This window comes from Macaca fascicularis, chromosome 1 (assembly GCF_037993035.2).
Source record: "Macaca fascicularis isolate 582-1 chromosome 1, T2T-MFA8v1.1".
Lineage (NCBI taxonomy): Eukaryota > Metazoa > Chordata > Mammalia > Primates > Cercopithecidae > Macaca > Macaca fascicularis.
The window spans coordinates 207016177-207037167 of NC_088375.1; the positions used below are offsets into that span (position 1 = coordinate 207016177).

A 20991-nucleotide genomic window follows, 5' to 3' on the forward strand; every position below is an offset into this window, starting at 1 on the left:
GAGTTGGACAACTTTGCATCTAATTGTAACCTTTTGTGTGTTTTCTCTCCTTTTCACATTCTGGAGTGTGGCTTAAAGTTGTGTTGAATTGCAGCACGATGGAGTAATAGAAGTAGAGTGGTAGTATACTGGCATAACAAGTTTTTTGTTTTCTTGTTACTTGTCTATTTTCAGGACTTCTGTAATAAGATTATATACTTTAGCTTTGTATGTGAGTTAGGTACAGTGGTTGGTAGAAAAACTAAAAACAGCTGTGACTTTAATTAAATGTACAAGCAATCACATCTTTTGAGAGAAGTGCTGGTTTCACTTTTGTTAGACAGAAATGGAGTATTTCATTTTTATAATGTATGCAGCTTTCTAATTTTTATCTCTTTGTCTCCTGTCAGTAGGACATGGTAAGGTGGACTTAGAATCCTATTTTTCCTTTTTTGTTTGAAAATCAGGACAGAAAAAGCAGGGTCTGAGAATGTAAAGATTTTGCTTAAATAATTGACTGGGCAGTACAGTTAGTAGAAGCTCATTATTTCAGAATTAAATTAGGTCCTATCTTTGAATGATTATTTTCTTTAGTTCTAAAAGTCAAGGTTTCACTATACTTATTTTTATTATTGAGATGCAGAAGAATTGAGTTTTCCTTTAAATTGATGACATATAGACAGATAGTTGGTTGTGAATGCATTTAGTTGATATTCTGGTTTGTCCTATTTAAAGTGATTCTGTGTGTCTGTGTTAACAGTTATGTAAATGCTCCACATTAAAGCAGGTTAGATGTTATCATAACTTGCTGACTTGCTAGGCCAGTCTCTATCATTTTTAATGTAACTCTAATCCTTAAAAAATTATTTTATTATCTGCACATGGCTTTCATTGTAAGATGTTTAATGCATTAGGGACCATAGTAACCAGCAGAAGTGGTTCCACGTGTTGACTTTTGCAAGGTATTATAAAAGTCATTGTGTACACCTCTCTTGATTTGGTGTAGCATGTCATTTTTGAAGAGCCACGTGCAGGTTTGAGATTTTGTGATTGGAACTCATGTAGAAAGCTTGGGGTAGCAAAATATTAAAAAATTATTATCTGATGGCCTCAATGGTAATACTTTAAGAGTATATAAAGCTTTGAATCCTCCTTTTTAAAAACAGATTGTGAAAACTGCTGGGAGAGACTTGTAATCCAGTCACATAAGCATAATAAAGAAATATTGGTCCTCATGGAAGAAGAACAAGATTTACCAGAGCAACCAGTAAGTATTTCCTTTAACAGTTTAAAGTTGATTATGGAAGAGCTAATCTTAAGGTATTTTAATTATTATTCAGTTATAGATTCCAAATTAGAAATAAAAATAAGGAAAAGATTCCTTAATTGTTTCCTTTCAAGAAAACAATGTTGTATTTTTCCAACTTAATTCTAAGGAGTCTAAGGAAAATTTAGCATTACAAAATGAATATTGTATTTAGAAATGTCATTTAAAAAAATAAGTGGCTAGTGTTACAGTTTTTAGAAAATAGGACATCTCTTTACTGATCTGACAGTATATCACCATTTCGACCAGAAAATTTAGTTTTGTTTTTACCTAAATTTCCCTAAGAGAGTTAATTTTTTAAAAAGTAGTAGTAGTGAGGAAGGTATAATTTGACCACTAGCTAATTCTTGAAAACAGATAAAACCATAGAGACTATATTGAATTCTTAATTTCTTTTAAATATTTAACATAATAAAATAATTGTAAATGTCCCCAGATGATATGGGTTTATCTTCTTTTTGGTTTTTGGCCCTTAATGTTTAAAAAACAAAGCAATAGTGTCATTCTTTTAAGATAACTTTTATGCTAGAGGGTCTTTTCCTTTTGTCTTCAGTTTCTTTTTCTGAAGTTTGGTAAATACTGATTCAATTTGCTATCCTGAGTGGGCCTCTTGCATTTCATATTAAGAGAGGATACAGCATGGTACATGTTTACTTTATGAAAATCTAACCTAGAAAAATTTGAATTTTGAAAGCAAATAATAGGATATGTTTTTCATGTTCTAGTTGTATTCTTTAGGTGTACTAGCTCCCATTTAAATGATAAAGTCCTTTAATATATTTTTAATATTTTTCTTTATATTGAGAAATGCATATTGATGATTGCTTTGTCATTATTATTTTAGGCCCCTCAGTTGAGGTAAGTATAAAACTAGGAAGGCATTAGCAACATTTGAGATGTGATCCCCTATCCCTGGTGGGACTTTAATTGTCAGGGAAATGGTAGGGTTAAAAATTATCTTGAGCAGTGTGTTTAGGATTTATACTTTTGGAACAGATAGCTGAACTGTAGATACTAAATGTACCAGGGGAAATTATGCCATTGAGTTTTGAATGTGGTAAGACAAAGGTCTAGTCATATTTTCAAAAGACTTATGTAAGTGTTGACATACTGTTGAAATACGGATATTGTTAGTTACTCCTTACCTATTTAAGGTAATGAGAATTGTGAGGCTGACCTGCTGACAATCATCTATCTCTTCTGCCCTGCTTCATTTCCTTGTCATTCTGTTGAACTTCTGTAACATGATGTGCAAAACCTGATTATTACTTCAGAGAAAGGTAAGAAATTGAAGCACTTTAAAACCAAAATTTCTGCTGACTATAAATGGTTGTCAAAGGGCATTATTTCCTTATTGATTTGTGCCCAGATCTTAATATAAAAAGGTGATTGAGTGACGACATAGAGAGGTCAGTGCCATTGAAAGAAAAGTTGAGTGTTTACTCATAGTTCTCCTTGAAACAAGAGGCATAGCATGCCACACGGGGGAAGTACCACTGTTGGCCAGGAGGCAGAAAAGAGTGAGAGGAATGCACGGGCCACAGACTTATCGAGGTTTCCACAGGAAAAGCAAGGTAGGCAGGGTAAACAGCTTAGGGTTGACTAGTTTGAATAATTTTGTCAGGCTTTGTGGCCTATGGGCTGTCCCTGGTTATCTGGTGGTACTTTGTCCTGGGTTGATTTATGATTTAGGGCAGGAGAAATAGGGGCTTAGTGTGTGAGAGTTAGATAAAGGAGGTGGTTCAGAGTATGGGCACCAGATCTCAGGGGAAATAGAATACAACTTTGGCCTTGAGTTTGGCTCTGTGATTAATGGACGTCAAACAGACAAATACAGAATCTAAAAACACGACACTTATTAATGTTTTAAATAGAACAGGAAGAGTAATGACACACTTTGAGGTAAAAAAACAACTTTTCACAGGCTGTAGTGGAGATCTAAAATATGAGTGGAGAGAATGGTCCCATCCCAAGTTGATGATAAATAAAGCCAGTATTTTTAACCCTGGTGATGTTACTGATGGTCATTATTATTGAAGTTATTTTAATCCCATTGTCTCTTCTTGACTTTTCCTTATTGAATTATCCCTTCTCTTATTTCTCCACTAATTGCTTGCTCTACCTCAAGATTTTGTTCAGATCGGCTGGGCACAGTGACTCATGCCTGTAATCCCAGCACTTTGGGTGGTGGAGAGGGGTGGATCACTTGAGGCCAGGAATTTGAGACCAGCCTGGCCAACATGGGGAGACCCCATCTCTACTAAAAATACAAAAATTAGCCAGGTGTGGTGGCGCATGCCTGTAATACCAGCTACTTGGGAAGCTGAGGCAGGAGAATCGCTTGAACCCAGGAGGTGGAGGTTACAGTGAGCCGAAATTGTGCCAGTGCTCTCCAGCCTGGACAACAGAGTGAGTGAGGCTCTGTCTCCAAAAAAAAAAACACACACAAAAAAAGATTTTGTTTAGATAACTCACAATGCAGTAAATTTTGACTTCAGATTCTTTCATTTTCCCTTTATTGCTTATCAATCCTCAACTGAGTTGTAAATAACTGTGTTATATTACTATAAATCACCTTCCAAAAATGCAAGAATCTCATCCACAGATGAAGGGATCCTTTTGACTGATTATTGTACAGCCTCTACTTGGAGAATACAGTATAAAGAACAGCAGTGGATTGAGAATAAGAAATACTTCATGCTACAGTTTACACACTGAGAGTCCCTGAAGAAGTAACATTATCACCCTTTGATACCTTAATTAAAAATCTTATTCTTTCCAGCTTTCTGTCATATACTTTACCTATTTATAGCCTAAATCTTTAAGCTATCAATAAAAATGTTGAGGGTTCTTAGAAAAAAAATATAATAGCTCCAGGTGATTGTCATATCCTTTCTAGGTGTCTACAGAGGTTTGTTCAATAATCTGTTTTAGAACACTGTCATCAATCAGCATTGAATTAGCACTAGTTTATAGTTACTGGCACCTAATTCCTCTCTGCCATCACCTTTAAATTAAAACAAACCAAGTAGTGAAACATTTCTTTTCGTTTTGTTTTGTTTGAGACAGGGTTTCACCCTGTCGCCCAGACTGGAGTGCAGTGGTGCCATCTTGACTCACTGCAGCCTCTGCCTCCCAGACTGAAGCAATCCTCCCATCTCAGCCTCCCAAGTAGCGGGGACTACCAGCACACCCAACTAACTTTTTTGTATTTTTAGTAGACACGGGGTTTTGCCCTGTTGCCCAGGCTGGTCTTGAACTCCTAGACTCAAACCCTGTTTCAAGCACCTCTCTAATTCTCTGTGATTTTTCAGAGATGATAAACACTGGTTTAGCAATCATGTTTGTTAAGTTACAGGTCTATGGGATAAAGCTTCTATGAGTCTGGAGGGTTCGAACTTATTTAAAATAATTGAGGTGCTTGCTTATAAATATGCAAATAAACTCTTTTTGAAAAATTTAGGTATGCTATCGTTTACAGTTTGTAGATTACTCTTCTTGATAGAGAAGACAAAAAGATTTTTTTGCCTCCATCACAAGTCACACCTGACATGCAGTGGTAGAACAGGAAGTTGTCTCTGCTATAAATATTTACCTCTCTAATAATTTGGAATGCTTGCCTCCCTCTCTAGGTCCTGCTTTCCTTATGTTAAGTTCTTGAAGTCAAATTAGTAATTAGATAGCTATTAGTAAGCACGGTCAATGAAAATAGCATTAAATTGTTTTTTGTGTGAAATTTCATCTAGGTTGTGATCAAATCCTTTACCCCTCTAGGATATGGAATATGACTTTTTAGTAAACAGAACAATGTCCTTCTCTTTGCTGGACAGTGTTGGATAAATCTTGACATAAACATCCTTTTTATAGTCTCCATGAAGACTTACCCGACCATTGTATTTATTATTGCCAAGATTACAACTTACCTGGCACTAGTATACTTTTGCCTCTTGTTTAAACCTTCAGAGTCATTACTTGTAAGTCATCACAAGTAATTTCAGAATGACATTTGAGATGCTTAATACAATTTTCTTAACTAGAGAGTCCTATTTCTTAAGCCTGTCTTGAAATTTCTGGGATTCAACTTTGTTCTTGCTGTCTATGGTAATAACACTAAAATTTAACAATTACATAGCACTTTGTTTTTCATAAGCAGCTCACTCTTTTCCTCTTTGAATTTCATCTTTACATACTATGTTAACAGTACACATTCTTAAGTTTTATTCAGCCAGCATCCTTGTACTGTTAATCCTGCTGTTTCCCGCTGTTGGAACATGAGCCCTGTAAAGTAGGTAGTTGTATCTTTTTTTTACAGATGAAGAAACAGATACAGAGAAGACATGCAGTGAATTAACTGTCAGAACTTAGCCTGGAGCCTGTATATTCTGAGTTTGTATACTGGGTTTTTTGTTTCCTTGCTGTGTTATATTTAAAGTGTGATTATACATTGTAGCAGAAGCAAAAATAGAACCCTGATTTATGAATTTGCCAGTGCTTCTTTCTGTGTTATCATTAGCCATTATATGCCCATAGGATTACATCATTTTTTAAGATACCAGCTTTATTGACATGTAATTTACATATCCTACAATTCACCCTTTTAGCGTATACAGTGCAGTAGTTTTTAGTCTATTCTAAAATAGTTTTGTAACCATTATGAGAATAAATTTTAGGGCATCTTCCTTTTTTCTTTTTTTTTTTTTGAGACAGGGTCTTATTTTGTCACCCAGACTGGAGTACAGTGGCACAGTCGTGGCTCACTGCATCCTTGAACTCCTGGGCTCAAACAATCCTCCCGTCTCAGCCTCCTGAGTACCTAGGATTATAGGTGTGAGCCACCACACCCAACTGTTTTTTAAATTTTTTGTCGAGATGGGGTCTTGCTTTGTTGCCCAGCTGATCTCAGACTCCTGACCTTAAGTGATCCTCCGACCTTGGCTTTCCCAAAGTGCTGGGATTATAGAGGTGAGCCACCATGCCCAGGCAGAACATTTTCTTCACTCCAAAAAGAAACTCCATACCCATTAGCAGTCACCCCCCAATTTATCTTCCACAGCTGTAGGCAACCATTAATTTACTTTGTGTCTATAGATTTACTAATTTGTAGATATTTCATATAAATTGAATTCTACAAGTCAGGCATGGCGGCTCACACCTGTAATCCCAGCACTTTGGGAGGCTGAAGCAGGTGGATCCGTTGAACTCAGGAATTTGAGACCAGCCTAGACAACATGGTGAAACCCCATCTGTCCAAAAACAATACAGAAAAATTAGCCAGGTGTGGTGGTGCATGCCTGTAGTCCCAGCTACTCAGGAGGTTGAGGTGGAAGGATCGCTTGAATCGGGGAGGTTGAGGCTGCAGTGAGCCGAAATCAAGCTAGTGCACTCCAGCCTGGGCGACAGAGTGAGACCCTGTCTCCAAAACAAAACAAACAAAAATTGGAGTTATACAAACCATGGTCCTTTGTGACTGGTTTCTTTTACTTAACGTAATGTTTTTAAAGTTTATCCATGTTACAGCGTGTATCAGTACTTAATTCCCTTTTATTGCCCCGTATTTCATTATATAGATATACTACTACATTTTAATGTGTGAATCAGTTGATAGACAGACACTGGGGTTGTTTCTACTTTTTTGCTGTTATGAACATTCATATAAAAATTTTGTGGGGACATGTATATAGTGAGGAGTGGAATTGCCGAGTCATATGATAACTCTATGTTTGACCTTTTGAGGAACTGCAAGGTTGTTTTTCAAAGCAGCTGCACTATTTTACATTTCCACCAGCAGTGCAGTGAGAGTTCCAGTTTCTGCACGTCCTTGCCAACACTTGTTACTGTTCAGCTTTTTTGTTATAGCCGTCTGGGTGGAAGTAGCATCTCAGTGTAGTTTTGATTTGCATTTCTCTTATGACTAATAATGTTGAGCACCTTTTCATATGCTTATTGGTCATTTGTACATCTTTGAAGAAATGTCTATTCAGATCTTTTGCCTATTTCTAAATTGAGTTATCTTCTTTATGTATTCTGGTCCCTTATATATTCTAGTCCCTTATGAGATGTATGATCTGCAAAATTTTTCTTCCATTCTGTGGGTTATCGTTTTCTTGATACTGTTCTTTGAAGTGTAAAAGGTTTTTTTGTTTAAGACAGGGTCTCACTCTGTCGCCCTGGGCAAGAGTGCAGTGGCACAATCATGGCTCACTGTAGCCTTGACCTCCCAGGCCCAAGTGATCCTTCCACCTCAGCCTCCTGGGTAGCTGAGACTACAGGTGCATGCTGCCAAACCTAGCTAATTTTTTGTACTTTTTGTGGAGATGGGGTTTTTACTATGTTGCCCAAGCTGGTCTCAAACTCCTGGGCTCAAGTGATCTGTCTACCTCTGCCTCCCAAAGTGTGTGAGCCACCATGCCCAGCTGAAGCATAAAAGTTTTTCATTCTAATGAAATCATTTTTATTTTTTCTTTTATCATATCTAAGAAATTGTTTAATCCAGGTGGTGAAGATTTTTATATGTGTATATATGTGTGTGTGTGTGTGTGTGTTTTTTTTTTTTTTTTTTTTTGAGATGGAGTCTCACTCTGTCACCCAGGCTGGAGTGCAGTGTTGTGATCTCGGCTCACTGCAACCTCCACCTCCCAGGTTCAAGCAGTTCCCTACCTCAGCCTCCCGAGTAGCTGAGATCACAGGCGCCCGCCATCACACCTGGCTAATTTTTATATTTTTAGTAGAGACGGGGTTTCACTGTCTTGGCCAGGCTGGTGTTGAACTCCTGACCTCATGATCCACCTGCCTCAGTCCCCCAAAGTGTTGGGATTACAGGTGTGAGCCACTGCCTCCAGCCTATATTTTTACAAGTGATGAGAGCATCCATATTCTCCTAAGAATTTTATTGCTTTAGCTTTTACTTTTAGTGCTTTGATCCATTTTGAGTTTATTTTTGCACATGGCTTGAGGTACGAGTTCAACTTTTTTTGTTGAATCGTTGTGGCACTTTTGTTGAAAATAATTTGACTGTAAATGTGATACCCTTGTTGAAAATCAGTTGACCCAATAAATGTAGAGGTCTATTTCAGGACTCTCAATTCTGTTCTAGTGATCCATATATCCATCCTTATGCCAGTACCACACCGTCTTGATTACTCTAGCTTTATAGTAAGTTTTGAAATTGAAAAATGGGGCTGGGCACAGTGGCTCACGCCTGTAATCCCAGCAATTTGGGAGGCCGATGTGGGCGGATCACCTGAGGTCTGAGACCTGCCTGGCCAACATGGTAAAACCCCATCTCCATTAAACGTACAAAAAAATTAGCCAGACATGGTGGCACGCACCTGTGGTCTCAGCTACTTGGGAGGCCAAGGCGTGAGAAATGCTTGAACCCAGGAGGCGGAGGTTGCAGTGAGCCAAGATCACGCCACTGCACTCCAGCCTGGGTGACAGAGTGAGACTCTTGTCTTGAAAAATAAAAATAAAAAAGAAATGGAAAAATGTGAGTCCTTTAACTTTGTTCTCTCTTTTTTTTTTTTTTTCCCAAGATTGTTTTAGCTATTCTGGGTCACTTTCATTTCCATATGAAATTTAGGATCAGTCTGTGAATTTCTTGAATGCAGCCAGCTGGGATTTTGATTGGATTGACTGTAGACCAATTTGGGGAGTATTACCATCTTTACAAGATGAATTCTTCTGTCCCTGGATGTGGGATGATTGGCATTTAACTCTTAAATTTCTTTTAACATGTACTTTTTCTTCTATTAGGTTTATTTCTAAGTGTTTTTTTTGTTTTTGTTTTTGTTTTTAAGACGAAGTCTCGCCATGTCACCCAGGCTGGAATGCAGTGGCACAATCTCAGCTCACTGCAACCTCCACCTTCCAAGTTCAGGCGATTCTCCTGCCTCAGCCTCCTGAGTAGCTGGGATTGCAGGTGTGCAGCACCACACCCAGCTAATTTTTGTATTTTTAGTAGAGACAGGGTTTCACCATGTTGGCCAGCCTGGTCTTGGACTCCCGACCTCAGGTGATCCACCTGCCTCGACCTCCCAAAGTGCTGGGATTACAAGCGTGAGCCACTGGACCTGGCCATATTCCTATGTATTTTATTCCTTTTGATGCTACTGTGAATGGATTTTGTTTTTCATTTTTGAATTGTTCATTGCAAGTTATATAGAAATATAATTAATTTTTGTATGTCTTGTATTTTGCTGCCTTGCTGAACTTGTTTATCAGTTCTAGTGGTTTCTTAATGGACTCGTTAGGATTTCTGTATACAAAATCATGTCATATAAAAAGAGATTCAGATTTTTTCACTTTTAACCGTACCAGAGCCTTTTCAGCTTTATTGCTTTCTTACTCACTGGCAGCTTGTATTACTGTCCTTCTACTACTGTCCTGATATGGCCCTAATTCCTTGGATACCAGTTGCTTGTATAATCTATACTGGTTTTGTTAATGAAAATTGTTCCCTATAGGACTGGTTGCTACTTGAATCTTTGCTTACTTTGCTGTGTAGTTTTCAGTATTCATTATTGCAAGTACTATATTACTCTGTAAACTCTCCAGAAAATTGTTGCTCAATCTTTGCTATTTCTCTTAAGAACTAGGAATCATTTTCTGTCAGTTTCTGGCTTGTATTGTTTGAACCGACACTTCTGTAATTGAGTAAAATCTGTCTGTCTAGTAAATTTACCTGCCTCTACTGCCTGGTTAGTACATGCTTCATATCCCTGCCTTAGAGGGGGACATAATTGCTCAAATCAAGACAAACAATGGGCCATATGAGGTAAAAACAAAAAACAAAAAACATTGTAACACCTTTTCCTTCCCCAGACTTTTCTGCTTGGTAGATATGACTTTAGATACATTTTCTCCCTTTCTATTTATGAATATGTACTCTGCACTGGGTTGGCACTGAAAAAAATTAAAAGTGAAGGAGCGTAAAGAAGCATAGTTCTTCCTTGAAAGTAAATACGTTTTTGGCCAGGCGCAATGGCTCATGCCTGTAATCCCAGCACTTTGGGAGACCAAGGTGGGCGGATCACTTGAGGCCAGGAGTTCAAAACCATCCTGGCCAACATGGCGAAACCTTGTCTCTACTAAAAATAGACAAGTTAGCAAAATTAGCTGGGCATGGTGGTGTGCACCTGTTGTCCCTGCTACTCGAGAGGCTGAGGCACAAGAACTGCTTGAACCCAGGAGGCAGAGGTTGCAGTGAGCCAAGATTATGCCACGGCACTCCAGCATGGGTGACAGAATGAGACCTTGTCTCAAAAAAAAAAAAAAAAAAATAATAATAATAATAAGTAAATTTAAAAATGTTGCTCCAGGATCTTTTTTATTTTTTTATTTTTTCTTTTGGAGGTGATAAGCTAAATTTGTTGCTCTATACCTCTAATAAATGAAGACTATGATAAATTAGACTCCTCAGTGCTCTAATTTTCTTTGTTTAAATTACTGTTTGAAGGGTATAGACTGTTTCAGTTACTCAGCCAACCAGCTCATAATTACATTTCTTTGATAGCAAAGTCTTTGGATGAGCTAAGCATAAATTCATCTCCACTATTGAAAGAGTACATTATTATCTGACCATATGTAACTACTATCATCTTTAGGTAGGAAGGGCAGAATATTTTTAAAAAGAGGCTATATTTTGTCATTTGTGAAATTATGGCAGGCAGATAAACTAGATAGTTGAATTTTTCTTGTCTTTAGCCTTATAGTTTCCAGGCAAAACACTATTTTCCTATATTATCTAGGTCAGATCATATTTCCCTCCCCTCTTTCAGTGAGATTGTCATATACATTGGTAATACAGTTAGATTTTTTTTTTTTTGAGATGGAGTCTCGCTCTGTCACGCAGGCTGGAGTGCAGTGGCGCGATCTCGACTCACTGTAAGCTCTGTCTCTGGGTTCACGCCATTCTCCTGCCTCAGCCTCCCGTGTAGCTGGGACTATAGGCGACCGCCACCGCGCCCGGCTAATTTTTTGTATTTTTAGTAGAGATGGGGTTTCACCGTGTTAGCCAGGATGGTCTCGATCTCCTGACCTCGTGATCCGCCCGTCTCAGCCTCCCAAAGTGCTGGGATTACAGGCGTGAGCCACCACGCCCGGCCTACAGTTAAATTTTTTTGTCACAGTCTGCATACTATCCTGGAATCCCTCAACCTCCTGGTTGTTTTATGGTGTCTTTTATCATATAGAAGTTTAAGATTTTTGTGTAATCATATCTATTTTCTCTTTTATGGCTTTTGAATTTAATGTCATGCTTAATCAGGATTTACCCACCTCAAGGTTTTGTTTTTTGTTTTTGCTTCAAATGCTTTAATGTAATTTTTATTTTAAATTTAGAAATTTTTTTTAAATTGCCTTTGTTTCTTTATTTTCTCCTTTTTGATACCTATGAAAATTAAGAGAACATTGAATGGAACACATTTTCACATGCCATAAGCAAGGAACCAAGAATGTTTGGTTTTATTTATTTCATGGTTGTGTATTCTGATGAGCAGTATATGGCCATGAGAAATTTTATGGGGCTTGCATTTATGATTTGTCTTGTCTGAATTATTCAATGTAATATTAAATATCTGTTATTCCACCTGATACATTTGCTTCAAATTATCTAGAGTTTCTGCCTTCTTCTATTAGCTTGAAATATTTTTAAATATTCGTGGTTTGAATGGCTAAGCATATTAGACATGTTTCTACTACAGCCAATTCTAATCAGAGAGCTCTAAAATCGGATTCCCTGTAATATGAAAACAGAAAAATCCATTAGTGTTAACCATTGATCTTTCATTTGTGGATTCTTACACTGTTTCAATGGAAGTGACTTCTACCCAGAAGGAAATAGAAAATGTGAAAAATAAAAAAAAAAATACAGGGTTAACAGTATTTTCTAAATTACTGGTAACTTGATAAGAATTCATATTAATTTTTGACACTAAACTAACAAGTATAAAGCCATTTTTGTTAAATAAATGAGTAGATGATACTTAGATTGCCATCTTTACTGTTTGTTTAAATGTAATTTGCCTGTTACAGTATAAAACCAAATAGTTTGTATCAAAGCTTGGATACTTTATCCTAGTAAACATTCTGTCTACCTTGAGTAAAAATTCTGGTAAGCAGTTTTTTTTTTAAATCAGAAGAACACTTCTTTCATTAAAAAGAAGAGCTCCATTTAAAAAACAAACTTCATTTCTAGCTCTAAAATATAACAAGGGTTAATTAAATCTAAACTAAACAAAATTAAACAGTTACCCTGTAATAGTTAATAGCCTGTTCTTTGAGTAGCTAAATGATTTAAAAAACAGATCAGTACATTGATACCTTTGTATATTTATTTTTGCAGGTGAAAAAAGCCAAGATGCAGGAATCAGGAGAGCAAACTATAAGGTATGTAAAGTTCACTTTTTTTTTTAATGAACTTCTCATAGGTTTTGTTTTTTTTTTTCTTTTCCTTCATATGCTGATTAGTGTATGGGCATGCTTTGCCCTCTTTTTGGGTCTTACCATCAACTGTTACATTTTGAAACTATTCGATTTAAGATTAAAATTTCTTTTCCAAATAGTTTTTTCCTGAAACATGTGCACTGATTTTTTTCTTATGCATTCATTATTTATTCCACAATATGTACCAAACTCATGTTGTATATTAGGCACTGTACTACATAGAGGAGACTCAGTGGTAAAGATGAAAAGCACCATATTCTTCAGTCAAACGTACAGTATACAGAATAGGAAACATAAGCAAAATAAATAAAGTCCAAGTGATTTGGTATTAATTACCAGATGGTTATGAAATGACTTAGTCATTAACCCCACTCCTCTTATAGAAAAGAGGCAGCTTGTTTGCACCTCACAGTTTGGCTTCCTCATACCATGGTTTTCAATTTTCCACAGTTCTTACCTTCTTTCGTTTGTGCACCAACCATATGAGCCAGTAACTGCATCACCTCTACCACATTAATTTCAAGAATCCTACACTTTTACCTCCACACACTATCATCCCAGCTCTTTTATTCTAGAACTGCCATGCTAGCCATGTCTTAAACCATCAAGTAAATGATCTGTCATATTTTCACCCTCACCCCTTAAAAAAGAACTTTAGTTTCTTCCTTATAAGAAACTTGACCAGGCTCAGTGGCTCACGCCTGTAATCCCAGCAGTTTGGGAGGCCGATGAGGCCAGGAGATCGAGACCAGCCTGGCCAACACGGCGGAACCTTGTCTCTACTAAAAATAAAAAACTTAGCTGGGCGTGGTGGCTCAAGCCTATAATCCCAGCTACTTGGGAGACTGAGGCAGAATAACTTGAACCCACAAGGCAGAGGTTACAGTGAGCTACAAATGTGCCACTGCACTCCAGCCTGTGCGACAGAGAAAGACTCTGTCTCAAAAAAAAAAAAAAGAAACTTAACTGTCCAGGTGTGGTGGCTCCACTTTTGGAGGTCCAGGTGGGCAGATCGCTTGAGTTCAGTAGTTTGAGACCAGCCTGGGCAACTTAGCAAGACCTCATCTCTATAAAAAACACAAAAAAATTTCCAGGAATTGTGGTGCACACCTTTAGTCCCAGCTACTCGGAGCTGAGGCAGGAGGATTGCTTGAGCCCAGGGGCCAAAAGTTGTGGTGAGCCAAGATTGCGCCACTGAACTCCATCCTGGGTCGGTGGCAGAGCAAGACACTGTCTCATTTAAAAAAAAAGAAAAGACAGAAAAAGAAACTTAACTATAGGATCTATTATAATTAGTTCCTTACAAACATTCTTAACTTCCTCACTTTTTTCTGTCATACTTGGCTAGCAAAACCACAACCCTGATTAAACCCAACTATCCACCTATTCTATACTTATTCCCAATCACTCGTACATTGTGAGAGAAAAACACAAAATTGTGCTAACTATTCTTAATTTATATTCATGATTAGATCTAAAACAGACACTTAAACCTAACCCTTCCTGGTATGTCTGATTTCCCAACCTCTAAAATCATCTTAATTCCTTTATTCCCTCCTTCCTTGCCCCCTGCCTTCTCCCCTTTCCCTTCTTTTCCTGCTATTTTCATTCACTCAGCTGTGGATCTTGCTCCCTAGTTCAAAGAGATTAGGAACATCTCCCTTCTCTGTCACCAGATCTGCCTACTTAATCTGCTTCTCTTGGATATTGTTTCTCTTTCCTCTGAAATTCCTTTGCTCTTATCTAAGGCTAACGTCTCCAGTTGTTTGAAAGAACCCATCACCTTCATCTTTTCCTGCAATTATCTCTTCTTTTACCTTCAGCAGTTTTTTACTATGATAAAATACACACAATATACGATTTACCATTTTAACTGTACAGTTTAGTGGCACTAAGTACAATCACTTTGTCTTGCAACCATCACTACCATTCATCTCTAGAACTTTATTCATCTTTCCAAACTGAAATTCCATGTTCACTAAACAATATTATTCATTCCCACATCTCCAGCCCCTGGCAACCACCATTCTACTTTCTGTCTGTATGATTGTGACTACTGAGTACCTCACAGAAATGGAATCATACAGTATTTGTCTTTTTGTGATTCATCATGATGTCTTTAAGGTTTATCCATTTGTAGCATGTTTCAGAATTTTCTCTTTTTAAGGCTCAATAATATTCCATTTTATGTGTGTTCCGCATTTTGTTTATCCATTATCTGTTGTTTGTGTCGTTAATAATTCTGTTGAATGAGAAGGAGGTATTTGTCATGCCACTTTATGGAATGTTGTTGGGTTTTTTTGGTCATTTTATCTTAGAACAATTGTTTTTTCATGGTGTATTCATTGTTAAGCAAAATTTATGTTTATATGACTTTGAAAATAATTATATTTTGAGGCGGTATGTCATTTCTCTAAGGATAATAATCTAAATATTTAACAAGTGCTAGAGTTAATTCACTGTCTTGGTGCTGTTGTTTCTATTTATTCTCTAGATGCTCAGTTGAGTATGTAGGAGATGTTGCTATAACATAATATTCTAGGACCATTGGATTTTGGGAACTGGTCCAATGTATACTGAATCATAGAAATATCACCAGCTTCTAAGATATAGGATCTAGAAATAGTCTTCAACAGTGGGTATAACAGTGAACCCCAGACTTAACCAGGTACATGTAGAAGTCAAACTAGTTATTGATGTCTGAAATGTGAAGTTCTGGTTCAGTTTTATGCCCTTCCCCTGGGAATTCTATGTAAGAAGGTGTGAGATGGGGTCCAGAAGTCTGTATTTTTATTAACTATTAGGTAATTATAATAAATCACCCAGTTTGGGAAACTGACACAACTACTCCATATAATTTCTTGCCCTTACCCTTCAATTTCCATAATCACATCTTAGTTAGTACATTAAGTTCGATTCCAAAAATATAAACATTTGAGTAACAAGATAAAAATGAACCTTACTTGGGTATTTAGCTTTAAAATTAATTACAAATGAGGAAAAATTATTTGAACATTCAAAATATACCATTAAAGCTGGACACTGTGGCTCACATCTGTAATTCCAGCACTTTGGGATGCTGAGGTGGGCGGATTGCTTGAGACCAGGAGTTTGAGACCAGCCTGGGCAATATGGTGAAACCCTATCTCTACAAAAATTGCAAAATTTAGCTGGACATGGTGGCACATGCCTGTAGTCCCAGCTACTCGGGAGGATGAAGTAGGAAGATCACTTGAGCCCAGGAGGTCAAAGCTGCAGTGAGCCATGATGGAGCCACTGCACTCCATCCTGGGTGACAGAGTGAGACCCTGTCTCAAACAAAACAAAACAAAAACCAACCAAACAAAACATATATACAATTTTTAAGAAAACTCTTAGGCTTGAATATTAGAAGTCAGTTTCAAAAATGATACAAGAACTTTATAAATTTTGGTGCTATGTATTTTTTATATAAGTAATATTTCTTTTTGCAATTTTGCTGTGTAGAAACTACTTTTACCTTTGATTAGTCAGCATTATCTTTCCAGATATATAGAGCCTCTGGTACAGTGTCTTCTACCTCTCCCTAGAGTGTAGAAGAACAAAGCAGGTTTCTTTCTAGGGTGCCTGAATGTAGGCATGATGCCTGGGCTTTGAAGAAGTTTTAATATAATAACAGTTACAGTTAAAGTGTGCTTACTATGTTCTAGCTTTGCTCTAAACATTAACTTATTAGTCCTCATAACAGCCCTATGAAATAGGTTTCATTTTTATTCTCGTTGATGGATGTAGAAAGGGGGGACAGATAAGTTCAGTGACTTGTCCAAGGTCATAGAGCTAGTTATTGGCAGAGTAGAATATGAACTTGCACAGTCTGACTCTAGAATCAACACTCCTAACCACTGTGCTATAATGGGAGATAATAACTGAAGAATGAAAAGTAAAGTAGATGGAAAAAGGAGAACATTGTGAAGAATTAAAGTTAGAACAATCTTCATTCCAGAATTTCTGTGGAATCTTTCCAGCATTAAACTATCTGACATAATGACTTGTCCTCCCAGTTTATGTGACTTATCATTCGCAATTTCTCTTAATTTCCCTTATAAGTTAAAAAAAAAAAAGATGTTGCTTAGTCCTGGCTATAATAAAAAATAGAAAATGAGGTGTTTGTGTTTTATTTAACTAGGAGAGAAGAGAAATATGGTAGAATGAATCTTAAGGGTTTAGAACCCCCACTTGGAAACAAACGTATAATTTTTGTTTGTTTCGTTTTTGAGACAGAGTCTCGCTGTGTCACCTAGGCAGGAGTGCAGTAGCACCATCTCCAATCACTACAACTTCTGCCTCCCAGGTTCAGGTGATTCTCAGGGCTCAACCTCCCGAGTAGCTGGGACTACAGGCGTGCACCACAACGCCTGGTTTTTAGTAGAGATGGGGTTTTACCATGTTGGCCAGGCTGGTCTCAAACTCCTGATCTCAAGTGATCCGCCTGCCTCAGCTTCCCAAATTGCTGTGATTACAGGAGTGAGCCACTGCACCTGGCCCAAACGTGTAATTTGAAAACCCTTCTCATATGATTATGGTTTGTAGCTGATGGAGATCTGCTGTCTGAAATCAAACGTCTCCCTACCTTCCTGTGGTACTTTGGGAGCAAGGTAACAGAGCACTGTTGCACAGAATGGTGACTGTCATAAATAATATAGCATTGTATATTTCAAAATTGCTAAAAGCATAGAATTTAAGTGTTTTTATGTACTTTTTTTCCCAAAAAAGTGAAAGGTGTTTTATATATCAAAAATCACATTGTACCCCATAAACATATAATATGTACAATTTTTAAACAGTGACAGAGCAATGTTTTACCATATGGTGTTAAAGAAAAATCTGACGTGCCAGTGACTTAGCTGGAATTTCTGAATTATATAAAAACTAAAGGGATCTAGAGATATAAGAAAGAGCAGTAGGTCGGGCATGGTGGCATGCACCTGTAATCCCAGCTACTTAGGAGGCTGAGGCAGGAGAATCGCTTGAACCCAGGAAGCAGAGGTTGCAGTGAGCCAAGATTGCGCCACTGCACTCGAGCCTGGGTGACAGAGGGAGACTCTATCTCAAAAAAAAAAAAAAAAAAAGAACTGTAGAATGCTGAGGGTACTGGCCCTGGCCCGAGCTCTCTTCAAGTTGTTAAAAATCAACAATAAGGATATCATGAAAATTTACTTTGCCTCTTACTTGTATAGCCTAGGAGGAAATGGGTTTGATCTCATCACTTTTAGCAATGCAGCAAATCAATCAGGGGCTAATGTGTTCGTTTTGGTTCTCCCAGTCAAGTAAGCAATCCAGATGTCAGTGATCAGAAGCCTGAAACATCAAGCCTTACTTCAAACCTTCCCATATCAGAGGAAAGTAAGTACCGTATTCTGTGCATGATTGAACAGATATTCCTATAACTAGTAATGCTTTTCTTATAGAATTGGTTTTTCATAATTGCCTTGTTTGTCCCAAAATATCCAGAAGGCTCTCCGATCCTTGTTTTTGTGGGTGTTTTTCCTTGAGCCCTCCTGTAAGCTTTATTGACAGAGCAGCTGAGAAAAGATCACATGGAATCCATTCACCCAAGGAGTCACACCCCGTGATTTTATTTTCGTTTTGAGATTGAGTGTTTTAAAGGTAATAATGTCTTACAGAAAATCAGAGACAATTATACTTAACCATATATACTTCCCATGTATATTTTTTAAAAAGGTGTAACTTTTTTTTAAAAGGTGTATCTTGAGTTCTATATAGTATTTCCTCAAAGGTGATTCTATTCTGGTGGTTCTCAGACTTTTAGTCTACATAAGAATCATCTGGAATACTTGTTTGTAATGTAGAATTCTAGTTTCACCTCCAAAGATTATCATTCAGTAGATCTGATGTGGATAGGGAATCTGCAGTTTTGACAGGTTAGCCAGGTGATTCTGGTCCATATGGGAAACTGTCCATATTGTAGAAAACCACTCTAATCAATAAAACGTCTCCTCTAATTTCTTGAATATCCCACTCATCTCCAAGAAAAAGACCTGTTCCCTAAAATCTTAAACTTTACATACTTCCGGGTCAGGAAGTAAGTTGAATATTCTTGCTCCCTCTAAATAATGTCCTTTTTTCCTTCAAATACTTTGGTTCAGCTGGGCATGGTGGCTCTTGTCTGTAATCCCAACACTTTGGGAGTCTGAGGCAGGAGGATCACCTGAGGCCAGGAGTTTGAGATCAGCCTGGGCAACTAAGTGAGACCTCCTCGCTACAAAATATAAAATAAAATAAATAAAAACTTTGGTTCATTTGAAGTCTACATCTATACCTTCCCCTACCTTTCTGTTTTTACCTTAGACTGTCGTCCTGTTCATTCTGTTCTTTATTTTATTTTTTTTTATGTTTTTTGAGATGGAGTCTTGCTTTGTTGCCCAGGTCGGAGTGCAATGGCACAATCTCGACTCACTACAACCTCCGCCTCCCAGGTTTGAGTGATTCTCCTGTCTCAGCCTTCCAAGTAGCTGGGATTACAGGTGCATGCCACCATGCCCAGCTACTTTTTGTATTTTTGTTGTTGTTGTTGTTATTTGTTTGTTTGTATTTTTTTGAGATGGAATTTCGCTCTTGTTGCCAAGGCTGGAATGCAATGGTGAGATCTCGGCTCACTGCAACCTCGGCCTCCCAGGTTCAAGCCATTCTCCTGACTCAGCCTTCCGAGTAGCTGGAATTACAGGCACGTGCTATCACCCTGGCTAATTTTTGTATTTTTAGTAGAGACAGGGTTTCACCGTGTTGGCCAGGCTTGTCTCAAACTCCTGACCTCAAGTGATCTGCCAGCCTCAGCCTCCCAAAGTGCTGGGATTACAGGCATGAGCCACCCAGCCGTTTCCTTCTTGTCAGGATGTAAGCAGTATACTTGCTCCTGTCAGATGTAGAGCCTTTTATTTGTGTTCCATATACTATCTATTTTTACCTTGCCCAAGGACTTGGGTACTGTAGTTTTCCTGCCACCACTTGTGTGTCATCACGGTCTTCTCTTTTTATCCTTCCTGTCAGTAAAGAAACATCTTACCATTTTAAAACATAAACACTGCTCCCCCTGCACCCCCACCCTTGGCTCCACATCTCCTACTAGTTATGGACACATAAGTGACATATCAGAACTTCTGAAAGAGTTGCCCTCACTTGCTTTTTCACCTCCCATTCACTTTTCCAGCTTCTCAAATTTAGCTTCTATCCTCACTCTTCCAATGAAACTGCTGTCGTCAAGGCCATTAGTTGTTTTCATGTTGCAAATTCTAGAATACATTTCTCCTCACATTCTGCCTCTCATTACTTTTCCTCCTACCTTTCTCCTTTGATGGCCCTTCTTTGGTGGGCCTCAGGCCTTAGTTCTAGGCTACCATCTTTCCTCTTTCTGGATTCTCCCATTACATTACTTTAAATATCTTATACATGGTTAATGAATTCCATATTGATATTTCCAGTCTGACTTCTCCCATGCTTTCATTTGTGTATCAGACTGCCTGTTTGACATCTTTACTGGAAGGAAAATCATACCTAAGATGTTCAAAAAAGAACTTTCAATTCCTTTAGCCCCTATGACATACTCTCTTCTCCCAAACTTGCCCATCTTAGGAAGTGATATCACTCTCCCTCTAGTTGCTCAAACTAAAAACCTAGGAACCATCTTGTATTCCCCGTTTTCCTCATTCTCTACATCAAATCCATCAGAATGTCTTGTTCGTTTTACCTTCAGAATATATTTCAAAGTCTTTGCCTCATCCCCACTGTTGGTATTCTAGTCCAAGCCAGCATATTACTTACTTGATTCTTCTATAGTATAATAGGATATTATACCTTGACTCTTTATAATTGTTTTGTGGTTCCCAAGTACTGCCAAGATCAAGGCTCATTCATTCTCTAGAGAAGTGAAAATTGACCTCAGTCTCCTAGGGTGTTGTTGATCCCTTCCAGAATTAAATTAAATGGGAGGAAGATAAGGGTTTGGGTTTTTTTAATGTATGTGTCAACTGAGGAAGATCCATTGTGTAGAATTCAAATAAACTTACGTTACATTCTTTGCAATGGATTGTCAGAACTTTAGATCTAATTGACATTTCCTTCATTTTTGTCAAAATGATTAGAGATAAATGTGATCTCCAATAATTATTTTTAAATACCTCAAACAATAGCATTGGACAAGCTCTTCTGTAATAAACTCACAGGTGTTGATTTGTCTTACTCTTGAG

At 37.7% G+C, this 20991-nt stretch overlaps 1 protein-coding gene across 19 annotated transcripts in view; it reads left to right on the forward strand.

The window, feature by feature from the left end:
* Nucleotides 1-20991, forward strand: part of EYA3 (EYA transcriptional coactivator and phosphatase 3) — a 119038-nt gene that overhangs the window by 27522 nt on the left and 70525 nt on the right. For 8 of the 19 annotated variants that reach the window (XR_012423671.1, XR_012423674.1, XM_074015114.1 and 5 more), the window contains 3 exons: nt 1146-1246; nt 12648-12691; nt 18051-18130. Coding sequence is in view for 11 of the 19 variants with exons in the window: in XM_074015114.1 (XP_073871215.1) it covers nt 1214-1246; nt 12648-12691; nt 18051-18130 (157 nt within the window). In the remaining 8 variants the exon portion in view is untranslated. Of the gene's footprint in view, nt 1-1145; nt 1247-2460; nt 2587-12647; nt 12692-18050; nt 18131-20991 lie in introns of all 19 variants that reach the window. The other 11 variants (XR_012423672.1, XM_074015131.1, XM_065526560.2 and 8 more) reach the window with 5 other exon arrangements.